General features: G+C 35.2%; 2 protein-coding genes across 2 annotated transcripts; both read left to right on the top strand.

The window, feature by feature from the left end:
* The first annotated feature begins 518 nt into the window (after nucleotides 1–518).
* On the top strand, nucleotides 519–1,871 carry LOC139853413 (OVARIAN TUMOR DOMAIN-containing deubiquitinating enzyme 4-like). The gene is made up of 4 exons (XM_071842806.1): nucleotides 519–925; nucleotides 1,051–1,201; nucleotides 1,309–1,430; nucleotides 1,827–1,871. Exons 2-4 carry the CDS (start codon nucleotides 1,069–1,071, stop codon nucleotides 1,869–1,871), a joined length of 300 nt encoding a protein of 99 aa, XP_071698907.1. The 5' UTR covers nucleotides 519–925; nucleotides 1,051–1,068.
* Nucleotides 1,872–1,907: 36 nt separating this feature from the next.
* On the top strand, nucleotides 1,908–4,075 carry LOC139853414 (uncharacterized). The gene is made up of 7 exons (XM_071842807.1): nucleotides 1,908–1,921; nucleotides 2,459–2,557; nucleotides 2,657–2,808; nucleotides 2,897–3,047; nucleotides 3,136–3,643; nucleotides 3,912–3,972; nucleotides 4,059–4,075. Exons 1-5 carry the CDS (start codon nucleotides 1,908–1,910, stop codon nucleotides 3,587–3,589), a joined length of 870 nt encoding a protein of 289 aa, XP_071698908.1. The 3' UTR covers nucleotides 3,590–3,643; nucleotides 3,912–3,972; nucleotides 4,059–4,075.
* The last annotated feature ends 9,090 nt before the right edge of the window (nucleotides 4,076–13,165 follow it).

Raw genomic sequence — 13,165 nt, forward strand, 5'->3', positions numbered from 1 at the left:
AATTTTAAAAATTATATGTGTAAATATAGATGAAAACCATAAATATAAACATAAATTTTGACATAATTGTCTAAAATTATTCATTTTATTTAAAAACTATATAATTATAGTTTAAATTCATGTTAAAATGTTGACCAATCTTGACTTTAATCGAATTTGATCAAATTCAATTTTGACCCATCAATTGATGTTGTCCAATTAATTAAAAGGTTTTTGTAAAAACGGAACGGATTTCTCTTCAAAATGATTATTCGGGGATTAATCGACGAGTCTCGGGTTTTTTACAACATTGCAAACACCCATTTGTAGTCCCAATAAATAAACTTGCTTAATTTTTTTTTTAAAACAAAGTAGACGAAGTTGGGCCACAACCAATCGGCCCTAACAAGCAATAGTCAGCCCACCAGCAGAATTAAAAGGCTCAACAGGCACATAAAATATCGGTTCACCAACTGAAAAAAGGCCCTTTATCTATCAAATTATTTAGGGTTCGTTTCCTAACCAATCCGATCCAAGACGATTTACCAACAGCTTCTGAAACAATTGTTAATCCTCCAAAAAGTAATCAAAATCGGTTACCAAAATAGCGTACGGCGATTTCCATTCCTGAAGATCATCACGATCGGCTCCCAAAATAAACCTAGGGTTACTCCCATAAAACTCACATTCATTCTGATGGAGATGGAAAACACGAAAATAGGCAGCAAAACTTATACGTACAATGACAATGACAGATGGTTATTGGAATATAATTGGCTGCAGTTTTTACGAGGTGATGGTTATTGGAATATACTTGGCTGCCGTTATGACGTCACGTTTGCCGTCAGTGGTTGCTCGAACGGAAGAAATATTAATAATGGTTTGTTTGGCGTCACTTTTCTTGTCACTTTTGGACTAGGTATTTGCTCTAAAGAAAGAAAGAAAGGTTTGTTTTCATGTAAATGTATATTTTAATTTTAATTCTACGCCCAATACAAGATTTTTAATTAGTTGAAGTTATTTCAAGCACTCATTCAGTTATTGTTTTAATTTGTTGTGGTATATATGCAGGTTGATCCTAGTCAAGTGATGCAAAGAAGAAGAAGAAGAAGAAAGCTTAAAAAGGAGGATGTTTGTAATTCGACGTCTGAACCGGTACCCGCCGAAGTGATCACTAACTTTTCAAATGCAAAGCAAGTGCACACCGATTATTCAGTCATAGGTGAGTTAAGCAGAATTAGTAGAGATGTCAAAATGGCCGGGTTGGGTCACAGTGTGTGGGATTGGGTCGAATTTAAATTTTCTGAAATATATATGTTTTTTTTACAGGAATACCTGGAGATGGGAGATGTTTGTTTAGGGCTGTTGCTCATGGAGCTTTTTTAAGATCATGGAAGGTTGCTCCTAGTGAGAGCCTTCAAAGAGACTTGGCTGATGAATTACGTGCTAAAGTATGTTATAATTCCAGTACATATATAATATTAATAATAATCAGTTAATTCCCATAATAATTCCTTTATATAGCTCACTCCATTGCTCATGAACTAGTCTATATTCACTATGTTTTTTTTATGTATTTAAAGATGTAAATTTGGACTTGAATTAACTTTCGGATATATGGTAACTGTTTGAAAGTTCTGATTTTACTGTTTTGGTAGCAAACATAGCTAGTTTTTCATGGATAACATATTATTAGGTTCTATATTTTTAGCTTCTCTTTAGTGTCTTAAATACGCATGAAATGGAAAATGTAAAAAGTAATCTGTGCCATCACCCCAATTTTGTTTTAAAACTCGTTACCTTTTTTTGCTCTGTAATAATATCTTTTGCGTGTGGGACTTTTGTAGGTGGCGGATGAATTTGTCAAAAGACGGGAGGAAATGGAACGGTGAGTTGTGTAGGATTTATTTTTTTCTTGTACCTTTACAATGTATCTACTCATGTTTGTTATATTTATACATATACTAATAGACAAAACACTGTTTACAAAACACTGTTTCACTATTCATCAACAGTAATCAGGGGTATTTTCGTCATTTCACATTCTTCTTTTTTCCAACGATAAAATAAGCAACTTTCGTAAAAGAACCAACCCTTCAATGTTGCCAAAAGATGTCGAAAAAATACTTTTTTACAAAAAAATTAACTAACTTTTTTTTTTTTTTACTCTCTTTTCTTCCTCAACGATAAAAAAGACAACTTTCATAAAATGAACAACCCTTCAATGCTACCAAAAAATGTCGAAAAACCTTCTTTTTTACAAAATAGATCAACTAACTTTAAAAAAAAAACGCTAAAAGAAGCAACTTTCACAAAAGGAACAACCCTTCAATATTAGATGTCGAAAAAAATTCTTTTAACTCGCATTCAAAACGGAGCCCCCGGCGCGAAGCGATGGCTCCACAACTAGTTGTTTTACAAGTGATTAAGATTAATATGACGCATACAAAATTAAACATTATATTTAAACATGCTTCAGGTTCATTGAAGGTGACTTTGATTCGTATGTGTCACAAATAAGGAAGACACGTGTATGGGGAGGCGAACCTGAACTGCTCATGGCATCTCATGTTCTCAAGTAAGTCTATTTCTGATTCAACTGATTTACTTATGTGGGTTTTGGAGTTATGTTTTATGACCTACTAAATTACTTGTTCCCATATCTATATATATACAGGATGCCAATTAGGGTGTACATGAATAATGATAAGGAGGTTTCAGGTGGTGGTCTAATATCGATTGCTGAATTCGGTCATGAATACAGCAAGGAAGATGCTATCAAAGTATTGTTCCATGGGTTTGGCCATTACGATGCGTTACATATTCCTGGTAAAAAGGATTATTCAAGATCGAGACTTTAGAATTAATAATACGATTATTTCATTCGTCACTAATTAAACTGTTGTACTTTATACAGGATTATTATTGACATCCTTACAGAATAATAACATTAATGTTCCATTGACCAACAACACCTTTAATCCTTCAGTATCGGAGCTGGCTTTTGATATGGTGGCTTCTGGGCGGCTTTCCAGTGACAAAGATCTGTTTGCAGCCGAGTTCTACAGGTGTTTGTGTAAATTAGTGTTTTTTTTTAATCCAGTATTGTTGTGAAGCAGTATCTTAAGGAGGAATCCGTGCATCGTCTATTTTCAGGAAAAAACTTCCCCAGAGTGCGAATGATGATGATGAAAAAGAGAGAGTTATTATTGTTGAAGAAGAGAAGGTTAAAAAAGGTGAAGAAGGAAGCGTTTTGGTTGGTGAGTTGAAGATATCAGAAGTTGATGTTGCAGGTGTGAAAAGTGAGGGTGAAACATGTAAGAAGAAGAAGACGACGATATGGGGTGGTTCAAACGGTAAACAACAACTGCAACAGGCTAGATCGCGATGGTTTGTTGCAAATGGAATGGGGAAGAATACAACAAAGCATCCGCTTATGAAGTCAAAAGGTTGTGGGGCTGGTCTGAGGAGCATATCATCATCAAAGGTGAATGGATCATCATCATCAGTAGTAGTTAAGGAAGAAGATACACCACCAGTACCACCTGTAGTAGTGAGGGTGAACCAAGTAAGAAGAAGAAGAAGACGATATGGGGTGGTTCAAAGGTGAATGGCATCATCATCAGTAGTAGTTAAGGAAGAAGATACACCACCACTACTACCTGTATGGTCGTATGGAACCCTAATGTTATCATATCTTTATTTTAAACCTTCATAGGTGATGGTATGCTGTTTATTTCTTTTTTTATTTACTGTAGATTGAAACAGAATATAAAATATTGATAGTTTTTTGAGTTTTAGGTGAGATGTGATCAGACAAAAACCAAGCACAAATTGATTGATTTTGGTTGTTTTAACTTAAGTGTACATGTGCATTATCATATATGCAGATTGCTAATGCTCTAATTGTAAATGTGATAATACATGGACAGACGTGGAGAAAGAAGAGCCTGATGAAGTTAAGCGTACGGCTTGATAAAATTGGCTGTGCAGGTTCGTAGTTTCTAGTGATATAATAATTATTTAATTTAACAACTTTCACTTATATGTATATATTAGTACAAGATTCTTGTCCTCAGGCAAAGGCGTTTCGGTCAACTGATAACAAACGAGTCCGATGATGATGTGGACTGGACTGGACCGGACCCCCTTTGTTCTCTTTGTGGATACTCTGAAAGGTAACATCTTTTTTGTTTTTTAACATGTAATTACATAAACAAAACTAATCATCAATCGTACACTTGTAGTCCCAAATGATGTGATTGACATTATTAGAGACGCATAAGTATGCCATCCATGATTCTTCTTGTTTTGCATTTCATTGTGCGAAACTATATGAAGTATACAGTGGCGGTACCAGGATTTTTTTTCACTGGGGGCAAAAAAAAATTAAAACCGTAGTAATTTTTTTGAGCAAAAAAGGAGGTTTTTTAGGTAAAATTATGGAGGTTTTTGGGCAAAATTTGAAGGTTTGTGGGCAAAATTTGAAGGTTTGTGGGCAAAATTTGAAAGTTTTGGGGTAAAATTTGGAGATTTTTGGGCAAAATCTCAAGGTTTCGGGGCAAAATATGTAGGTTTTGGGGCCAAAAAAAAAATTCACCGGGGGCAAAGTCGAAAAATCCAAAAAATTTACACTGAAAATTGCAAATCCACTGGGGGCGGCTGCCCCCGCTTGCCCCTAAATAAAACCGCCCGTGGAAGTATATCCTGTTTTCTGTTTTATACGCTAACTATTTCCAAACTGAAAAAATGTAAGATCGAAGGTCAGAGGGGTTCTCGTACAAGACACCGAAGACGATTAGAACAATTAAGATACTATACAGTAGTTCAAACACAGAACAAAGATATTGATTTTAGAACATCCAACATCAAAGTGATTATCATCAATAGGTTATTTGTTCAGTTGAAACTTGTAAGACGATATATGTAAATGGTTGGAGTCTTTTCTTCAATTTGGGGTGTTTTGTTCGACTATATAATTATATCCCTCCGTCCCATAATAAGTATCCTGTTTTGACTTTTCAAAGTCTTAATTTCTCAACGTTGACTTTAAATATTTTTTGTTTGTGTTATATAATATTTGATGAAAATTATATGAGTGAATTAGGTTTTAAATGTACTTTTTATTGATATAGCTTTCATCAGCTATTATATATCACAAATAAAGATATTTGAGGTCAAAGTTGAAAAGTATTGACTTTGAATGGTAGGGACGTATATATTATGAGTATATACAAGTATGATGTAAGTGGTCCAATCATGTTTCTTCATATGTCTTTGTAATTTGTTAACATGGTATTTATGTAAATTGACATCAGCATACTAAATATGTCATAATATAGGTTGTTTCTGCAAGTCTGCAACCATAATATATATAAACTAAAGGTTGGAACATACCTCTTATAAGAATATTAATTAGCATGTCAATCACTAAACATATTGTGATAGTTATAGATCATAATAAATTGATTATAAAAAGTACATGGAAACTAAACTAAGCTGAATTGTTTCATATATACATATCAAGAAAAATACATGCACTTGATGATGAGTTTACAAAATCCATGTGTCAAATAAAATGGTGATTCATACATTATACATGATAATTTTAATAAGATGATTTGTACTTTAATATTTATCTCGCATCATATGCTATTTTCAAAATATTTTGATTCACATTAAATATTTTATCCTTAAATTTGCCCTGATATATATGAAGAAAACTGTACAGAATTACGGAGTAAAACATTTTGAAATGAATACACTAATCACTATGGTACTAGTGGTTTGTCAGAGATTACAAATTTAGTCCTTAAGTTTTTTTTCTTACGCGGATAGTCCCGTGGTTTGCATTATTTTGCAAGGATACTACCTCCGTTAGACGTCCGTCGGGGATTATCTGTGCAAGATTTGCAAACTATAGATGTATCCGTGCTAGAAAAAAATAGGGATGAAACTTCTTATATTCAACAAACCACATGGACTTTCGTGTGATTGATTCTTTACAAATTTACAACACGAGATGCAAGTCAAAAAATGAAAAAGCTCATTTTCTTTTAACTCTTTACTCATAATTTAACACGATTATCGTTTTAGACAGCCTGTACCACTTGTCAAACTTTGCAAGTTTGACCGACTTCTATCCATATCCATAAGCAACATATTAAATCAATCATTCTAACTTGCACATCTAAACTGGATTTAACATTTAGGAGTTAAGACTATTTCAATACGACAAATCAAATATGTCCAAAATACGTTTTTAACCAACGCATCACCAATTCCAATTAAAAATTAAAAAACTTTTATTGACTAATATTAGTTCATAAAAGGTCTAAGGGACCGATTTTAGTCAATCATTGAAACAACCCAACCCGTATTTCATACGATAATTTTTTTTTTTATAATACACATTTACGCGCCAATTAAATATGTAAACCATTCCACAAGTTCCATTTAAAACGTACCACAATTTACATGTTTACAAAGGCACGAAGGCCATTAATTATGTTTAATACAAGTTCGACCCACTAAAAATGATAGTTTATAATCCAAACGACACTTCGAGCATGGTTTGGGGCTAAACTACCCAAAATGTTAGGCCAACTTCCAAAAAGCTCCAACAAACATCATCAAAGGACACCTAGTGCCCAACCACCTGCATCTAAAAAGATAAACAACGAGAGGGGTAAGCTAACGCTTAGTGAATGCAATAATTATATGTGTTCATATATAATCTACTTACTTGCAATCACTTACACAATACCGCATACAAGCTAGCAATTCGACAACCATGCAAACATCATGCATAAACTACTATCCGTAATTCACAATAAGCTAGCAATAACAATAGCATAAGGTTCACAATTTAATATGCTAAATACAAATTCACACAACCATGGTTAACCAATCGTACAAGGGAACGGTACTCGTAAAAGACCGTCGGAGTTCATAACATCCATTAGTGTTACTTAAACACCGCGTAATCACTAATCCCCCGGGTGATGTCTTGAACACCGCGACTAACTCACCCTCATGACAATGTGGCGTCTTGAACACCGCGACGATTCCACATGTCAATCAAACCAATGAGTGGTGTCTTGAACACCGCGACAATTCCACTCCCATGACAATGTGGTGTCTTAAACACCGCGACAATACCACATGTCAATCAAACAATGAGTAATGTCTTGAACACCACGACAATACTACTCGTTACTTAGAATGTGGTGTCTTGAACATCGCGACACTTCCACATTCATACCACACAAATAAATACATTATATACGTACACGCATAATTATTTCACTCACCTTAATACAAGGATGATGATTATGCACTTCCGAACTTCTAAGCAATGTACCTAATACATTAAGTACACTTTCAATACACAACTAGTGGAGCTAACCACATTACTTACACTTGAGCATTTAATGACCCATTAGCATTAAATAGCTCATTTACACCAAAACCGCCCATTAAATCACTAAAGCTAGTGATTTAAAGTCTACTATCTTTAACTAATGCAAACTTAGGGTAATTCATACTCATTTCGCCCAAACTAGGTCGACATTACTCTTTTGACCCATTTCAATACTTAACTTACAATTTGGTTAACTTAACCCATTTACAATTCTTCCTTCAATTACAAGTGTATTAGTGACTAAAAACACCATTTAACACTTACAACCTTAAATCATAAGACCAAACCCTAGATTATAGCTATTTAGGGTTTCCTTTAGTCAACATAACCCAAATCCACCCATATTACCTCCAAATGGGTCTTACAAGTTCCAAACGAACCAAACCCTAGCATAAACTAATTAAAACTCAAAACATAGGGTTAAGACTTACCAACATTATCCACTCGTAGCTAAGAACGAGGAGAACAACTTTAATTCTTGCTCCAAAGATCAACTCTCAATTCTTCACTCACAAATCTCACTTGAATTCAAATGGGTTTTTATGTTTGAGAGTAAAATGGAGAAAGAAAATGGAAAAGAAATGAGGAAAGTGGATAAGTGGTGGAGATTAAATGCTCCCATCAGATCTATACGCCAAATTACCAATTTGCCCCTTAAAATCACTTAAAATGAGCTAATTTCGGAATCAGTTCAGCAGAACTGCCGCGGCGCGGCTCCATTTGTCGCGGCGCGACACATAAAGGAAAAACTGACCCTCCTTAGCATGCTTCCTGACTTCGTTTTGCTTGAGATGCCGCGGCGCGGCAAAGGTCATCGCGGCGCGACAATACAAAGATATTTCGACCTGTTTAACAGGCCTCCTGACCTTGATTTCAGTTGAATACCGCGGCGCGACCAGGACTTCCGCGGCGCGGCAAAGGCCTGTGCCTTTAGATATGTACGGGAAAAACGGGATGTTACAACTCTCCCCCACTTGAACCGGAGCGCGTCCTCGCGATCCAAGCCGCATGACAAGCCGGAAGATAAACCAAGACAAACTCTTCGGATTCCCACGTAAACTCGGAACCCTTTCGATGTTGCCATTGCACCTTGTAAGTTCTAACGTCTTTGTTACGCAAAAACTTAACCTTTTCATCAAGAATGGGTATCGGCTCTTCAACGTATTCTAGCTTATTATTCAACGTAATTTCATCTAACGGCACCCAAGTCGAGTCATCCGCAAGACACCTACGGAGATGGGAAACATGAAACGTGTTATGGATCCCCGCAAGCTCTTCGGACAACTCTAGTCTATAAGCAACCTCACCAACACGTTTCAAAACCTTGAAAGGACCAATAAACCGAGGAGCTAACTTTCCTCGCTTTCGAAAGCGGATAACATCCTTCCATGGAGAAACCTTAAGAATCACCATGTCACCTTCTTGAAATTCAATCGTTCGTCTACCTTTATCGACATAAGATTTTTGTCTATCTTGCGCCGCCTTAAGTCGAGCCCGAATCATCTCAATCTTACTATTCGTCTCTAGGACCAAATCGGTACTCCCGATTTCTCATTGTCCCACTTCACCCCAACAAATAGGAGTTTGACACCTTCGCCCATAAAGTATCTCATAAGGTGGCATTCCAATACTAGTGTGGTAACTATTATTGTACGAGAATTCCACCAATGGTAAGTGCTCATCCCAACTACCACCAAAATCAATAATACACGCCCTTAACATATCCTCCAATGTTTGGTTCGTACGCTAGGTTTGACCGTCCATTTGAGGATGATACGTCGTGCTCATTTTCAACCGAGTACCCATATCTTCATGAAACTTATTCCAAAACCGAGACGTGAAACGAGTATCTCGATCCGAAACAATAGATATAGGAACCCCATGTCTCGATATCACCTCCTTGATAAACAACTTGGAAAAAGTCCCCGACGATATTGTTTCCAGAATGGGAAGAAACAAAGCACTCTTCGTCAATCTATCAATGATCACCCAAATCGTATCATATTGGGTTCTCGCCGTCTTTGGTAACTTGGTAATGAAGTCCATGGTAATGTGCTCCCATTTCCATTTCGGGACTTCCAATGGTTGTAACTTACCGTACGGCTTTTGATGTTCGGCTTTAACTTGAAAACATATGACGCATTGTTCAACATACTTAACAACATCACGTTTCATGCCTGGCCACCAATACTCCTTCTTTAAGTCAAGGTACATTTTCATCGCACCCGGATGAATGGAATACTTTGACTTATGTGCTTCATCAAGGAGCACTTTGTAATGACCCGGAATTTTTCGACCAAATTATACTTATGAGATTAATATTTACATAAATTAAACCATACCAACATGATAAGCAATCCAAATTGTTGAGACTTGTGTTTTTGAAAAGAGTTTTACACAACGTTTGACCGTCCAATATGACCGATGATATCACGAACTATATAACATACGATAATTATACGTTTGTGTATATATATGTATTTATATATATTTAACATGATCTAAGGATGGTTTAACATCTCATTGTGTACTAATGACAATGAGTTATAAGTATATTTTGAAACTACTAACTTAAGTTTTCAAAACGATAACTATACGTAACATTCTTTGATATATATACTTATAATCTATAATGCTTATACATGTATCGTATATATAATGTATTTAATCACTTTTTAAGGACTTAAATACATAAAACAATATAAGTATATTCACAAAAGATAGCTATATTTGAATTCTCGTTCCGTTTCCTCAAGATTTCTATACGTATATCTAGGGTATATGTACCCGTATCATACCCAGCTTCTATACGTATTTACTATTGGTATATACACATCAAATCAACATCCTAATCAACATTATTACTGCCCTAGATATGAGGTAACTAGGATTTGTCAAGTAGTATGAATTATTAGTAAGAAAACAAAATTAGGAATCCTTTTCTTTCTTTATAAACTAAAAACGTTTTTATAAATGAACACCATTTCTTCACTCCATTTTCTCATACCTACACCCTCATTTCTCTCTCAAAATACTCCTAACTTCATACTTGATCATCTCCAAGCATTTTCCCCATCATTTAGCTTTAATTACAAGCCTTAAACACCATAAGAAAACTCTTTCAAGAACATATCAAAATAACCATCCATTTGAAGAAGTTTACTTCCAACCTTTTGATCTAACTCCACCACTCTTTGATTCCAAGATTATTTCTTATCTTTTGCAGTAACTTTGTCTAAGTAACTTGAGGTAGTAACCTTGTTCATAATCTTATTCAATTCATATTCATATAGCTATCTTATTTTGTGGTATAAAATTTTAACAACAAGAACATAGTTTGAATGATTTCAAACTTGTTCGCAAACTAAATAGATCCTTCTAACTTGAATTTTAAAACATTTCAAGACCTGTAATATATCATAATGATATGCTAACCTAACAAGATATAACTTGATTTTACAAAGAACATCTTAAAAACTGAATCTACGTCGTCGGAGTGCAACCGGGGGCTGTTTTGGGTTGGATAATTAAAAACCATCTTGAACTTTGAATTGGAAGTTCATGTTCTGGAAAAATGATATTTCTTATGAATACGTTAACACATAAAAATTTCATGGTTTAACTCAAAGTGTAAGTATTTTTAGAAAAATGATCATTAAATGTTGTTTTTATGATGGAAAATGATCACTTTCATAAGTTTCACCAAAGTTTGACCTATAACCTATGATTTCGAATACAAACTAAGGTATTTTCAGTTCATATTCTTAAAATTTAACTCGATCCAAGGAAGTGGCAAGTTGAACCAACAAAAACGGAGTTGTAATGAAGAAACTACGACTAAAACAAGATTGGGTATCCGAAGCTAGTTTAGCTACGAAAATATTTGGAGAAAAAGTAAATTAATCATATCTTTTCTAATTAATATGGTATTTTATATATAATTACTTATGATTTGATTTTATATATTTCAGGACCACCCGTAAACAACACGAGAAGATTAATCATATGACCTCATGATTGTACGCAACACGTCATTTGACAACACGGTACTTTATGTACGCAACACGTCATTTGACAACATGGTACCATGGGTCGAGATTAATTCTGATCAATACGAATACGATGGATTCTTTATTTATTTTATTTAAGCAACTAATTGTGGACCACTAACATCGGACTGCTAACTACGGACTAAGAAAATATTAAAAGTATTAAAAGTATATATATATGTAACGATTACTTAAAAAGAAAATATGTTGATATATTATATATATGGTTAGGTTCGTGATATCTATCGGAGACCAAGTCGAATTAAATACCTTCAAGGCAAAAGTGAGTTTCATTTGCTCCCTTTTTAATTGCTTTTGCAATATATATTTTTGGGCTGAGAATACATGCGCTGCTTTTATAAATGTTTACAAAATAGACACAAGTACTTAAAAATATATTCTACGTTGAGTTGTACCACTGGCATATTTCCCTGTAGCTTGGTAACTACTATTTACATGGGTATTGTAAACGCGAATCCTGTTGATAGATCTATCGGGCCTGACAACCCCAACCGGACTGGACGACCAGTATTCAACGGTTGCACAGTACTTCGTTTTGGTGACTACACTTGGTACGGTGTAGTGAGATTTCATAATAAAGGGAATATGCGACGTTGATTAAATGTTAAGTATGGTTACCAAGTGCTCAACCACTTAGAAAGCTTTACATACACTTGCGAGTGTATTATGTTTATGATTATGAAATCTTGTGGTCTATTAACATATTGAAATGATTGTTATGATAAACCTATGAACTCACCAACCTTTTGGTTGACACTTTAAAGCATGTTTATTCTCAGGTACGAATTAAGTCTTCCGCTGTGCATTTGCTCAATATAAGGACATTACTTGGAGCCGATCATCGCAATGGGACTAAATGTTGATGACTTCGTCCAGGTGGATTAGGACGGGTCCTTTCAGTTTGTATCAGAGCGGTGGTCGTAGCGAACCAGGTCTTGCATTAGTGTGTCTAACTAGTAGTTGTTAGGATCCATTAATGAGTCTGGACTTCGACCGTGTCTACATGTCAAAAGTTTTGCTTATCATTTCTAGTCGAAAATCATTTGCTTATCATCCTTAGGAAATTACCTGCTTATCATTCATAAGTCTAGACACGTTTTACTGCATTTACTGCATTGATAGTGTATAGACGAATTCTTATCTTAGCATATCTGTTATTGCGAACTTTGACTGATACCTTTTCAAAGATTCTCCGTAATTTACGGGATTTTGGTATTATATATACATATGTAAATTATGTATTGTAGAGTACCAAATCTAACTCCTATAATCTATTCCATACCAAAAATTCATTTTCCCCATTATACAAGATGGATTCCGCATCTAGTTCGAATTCTTCAGATTCCGACAGTTATGCCGATATGGATTTCCATTCGGGCTCCGAAAGCAGCGTCACCGGAATGGATCAACCAATTTCCCATCATCTATTCTGGATGAATTGGGGATGGGTTCGTAATATACTAAATCACTGGAGACAAGAAGAAGGTGATCCATTCCATCCACCAAATTGCCCTCTTGGCGATGAACCTGAAGCACTTACCGGCGAACCTATTCGAAACACCATTTTCTCTCTCATTTCTAGAGTATCTCGTCACGATTATATACTATCCCATATTACAAATCTTGTTTATTCGCTCGCTCCAACCGCCAATCATCCCGGTGTACTAGCAGAAGTTAACGAACTTCGCGCTCG

This window comes from Rutidosis leptorrhynchoides, chromosome 6, assembly GCF_046630445.1.
Source record: "Rutidosis leptorrhynchoides isolate AG116_Rl617_1_P2 chromosome 6, CSIRO_AGI_Rlap_v1, whole genome shotgun sequence".
Lineage (NCBI taxonomy): Eukaryota > Viridiplantae > Streptophyta > Magnoliopsida > Asterales > Asteraceae > Rutidosis > Rutidosis leptorrhynchoides.

Bases quoted from the DNA above. Each gene is read 5' to 3' on its own strand.
- LOC139853414 (XM_071842807.1), top strand. The intron at 2,558-2,656 runs GTAAGTCTATTT...ATATATATACAG, and splicing joins ATGGCATCTCATGTTCTCAA to GATGCCAATTAGGGTGTACA. The intron at 2,809-2,896 runs GTAAAAAGGATT...TACTTTATACAG, and splicing joins CGATGCGTTACATATTCCTG to GATTATTATTGACATCCTTA.
- LOC139853413 (XM_071842806.1), top strand. From the start codon at position 1,069: ATGCAAAGAAGAAGAAGAAGAAGAAAGCTTAAAAAGGAGGATGTTTGT. The intron at 1,202-1,308 runs GTGAGTTAAGCA...TTTTTTTTACAG, and splicing joins CACCGATTATTCAGTCATAG to GAATACCTGGAGATGGGAGA. The intron at 1,431-1,826 runs GTATGTTATAAT...GGACTTTTGTAG, and splicing joins CTGATGAATTACGTGCTAAA to GTGGCGGATGAATTTGTCAA.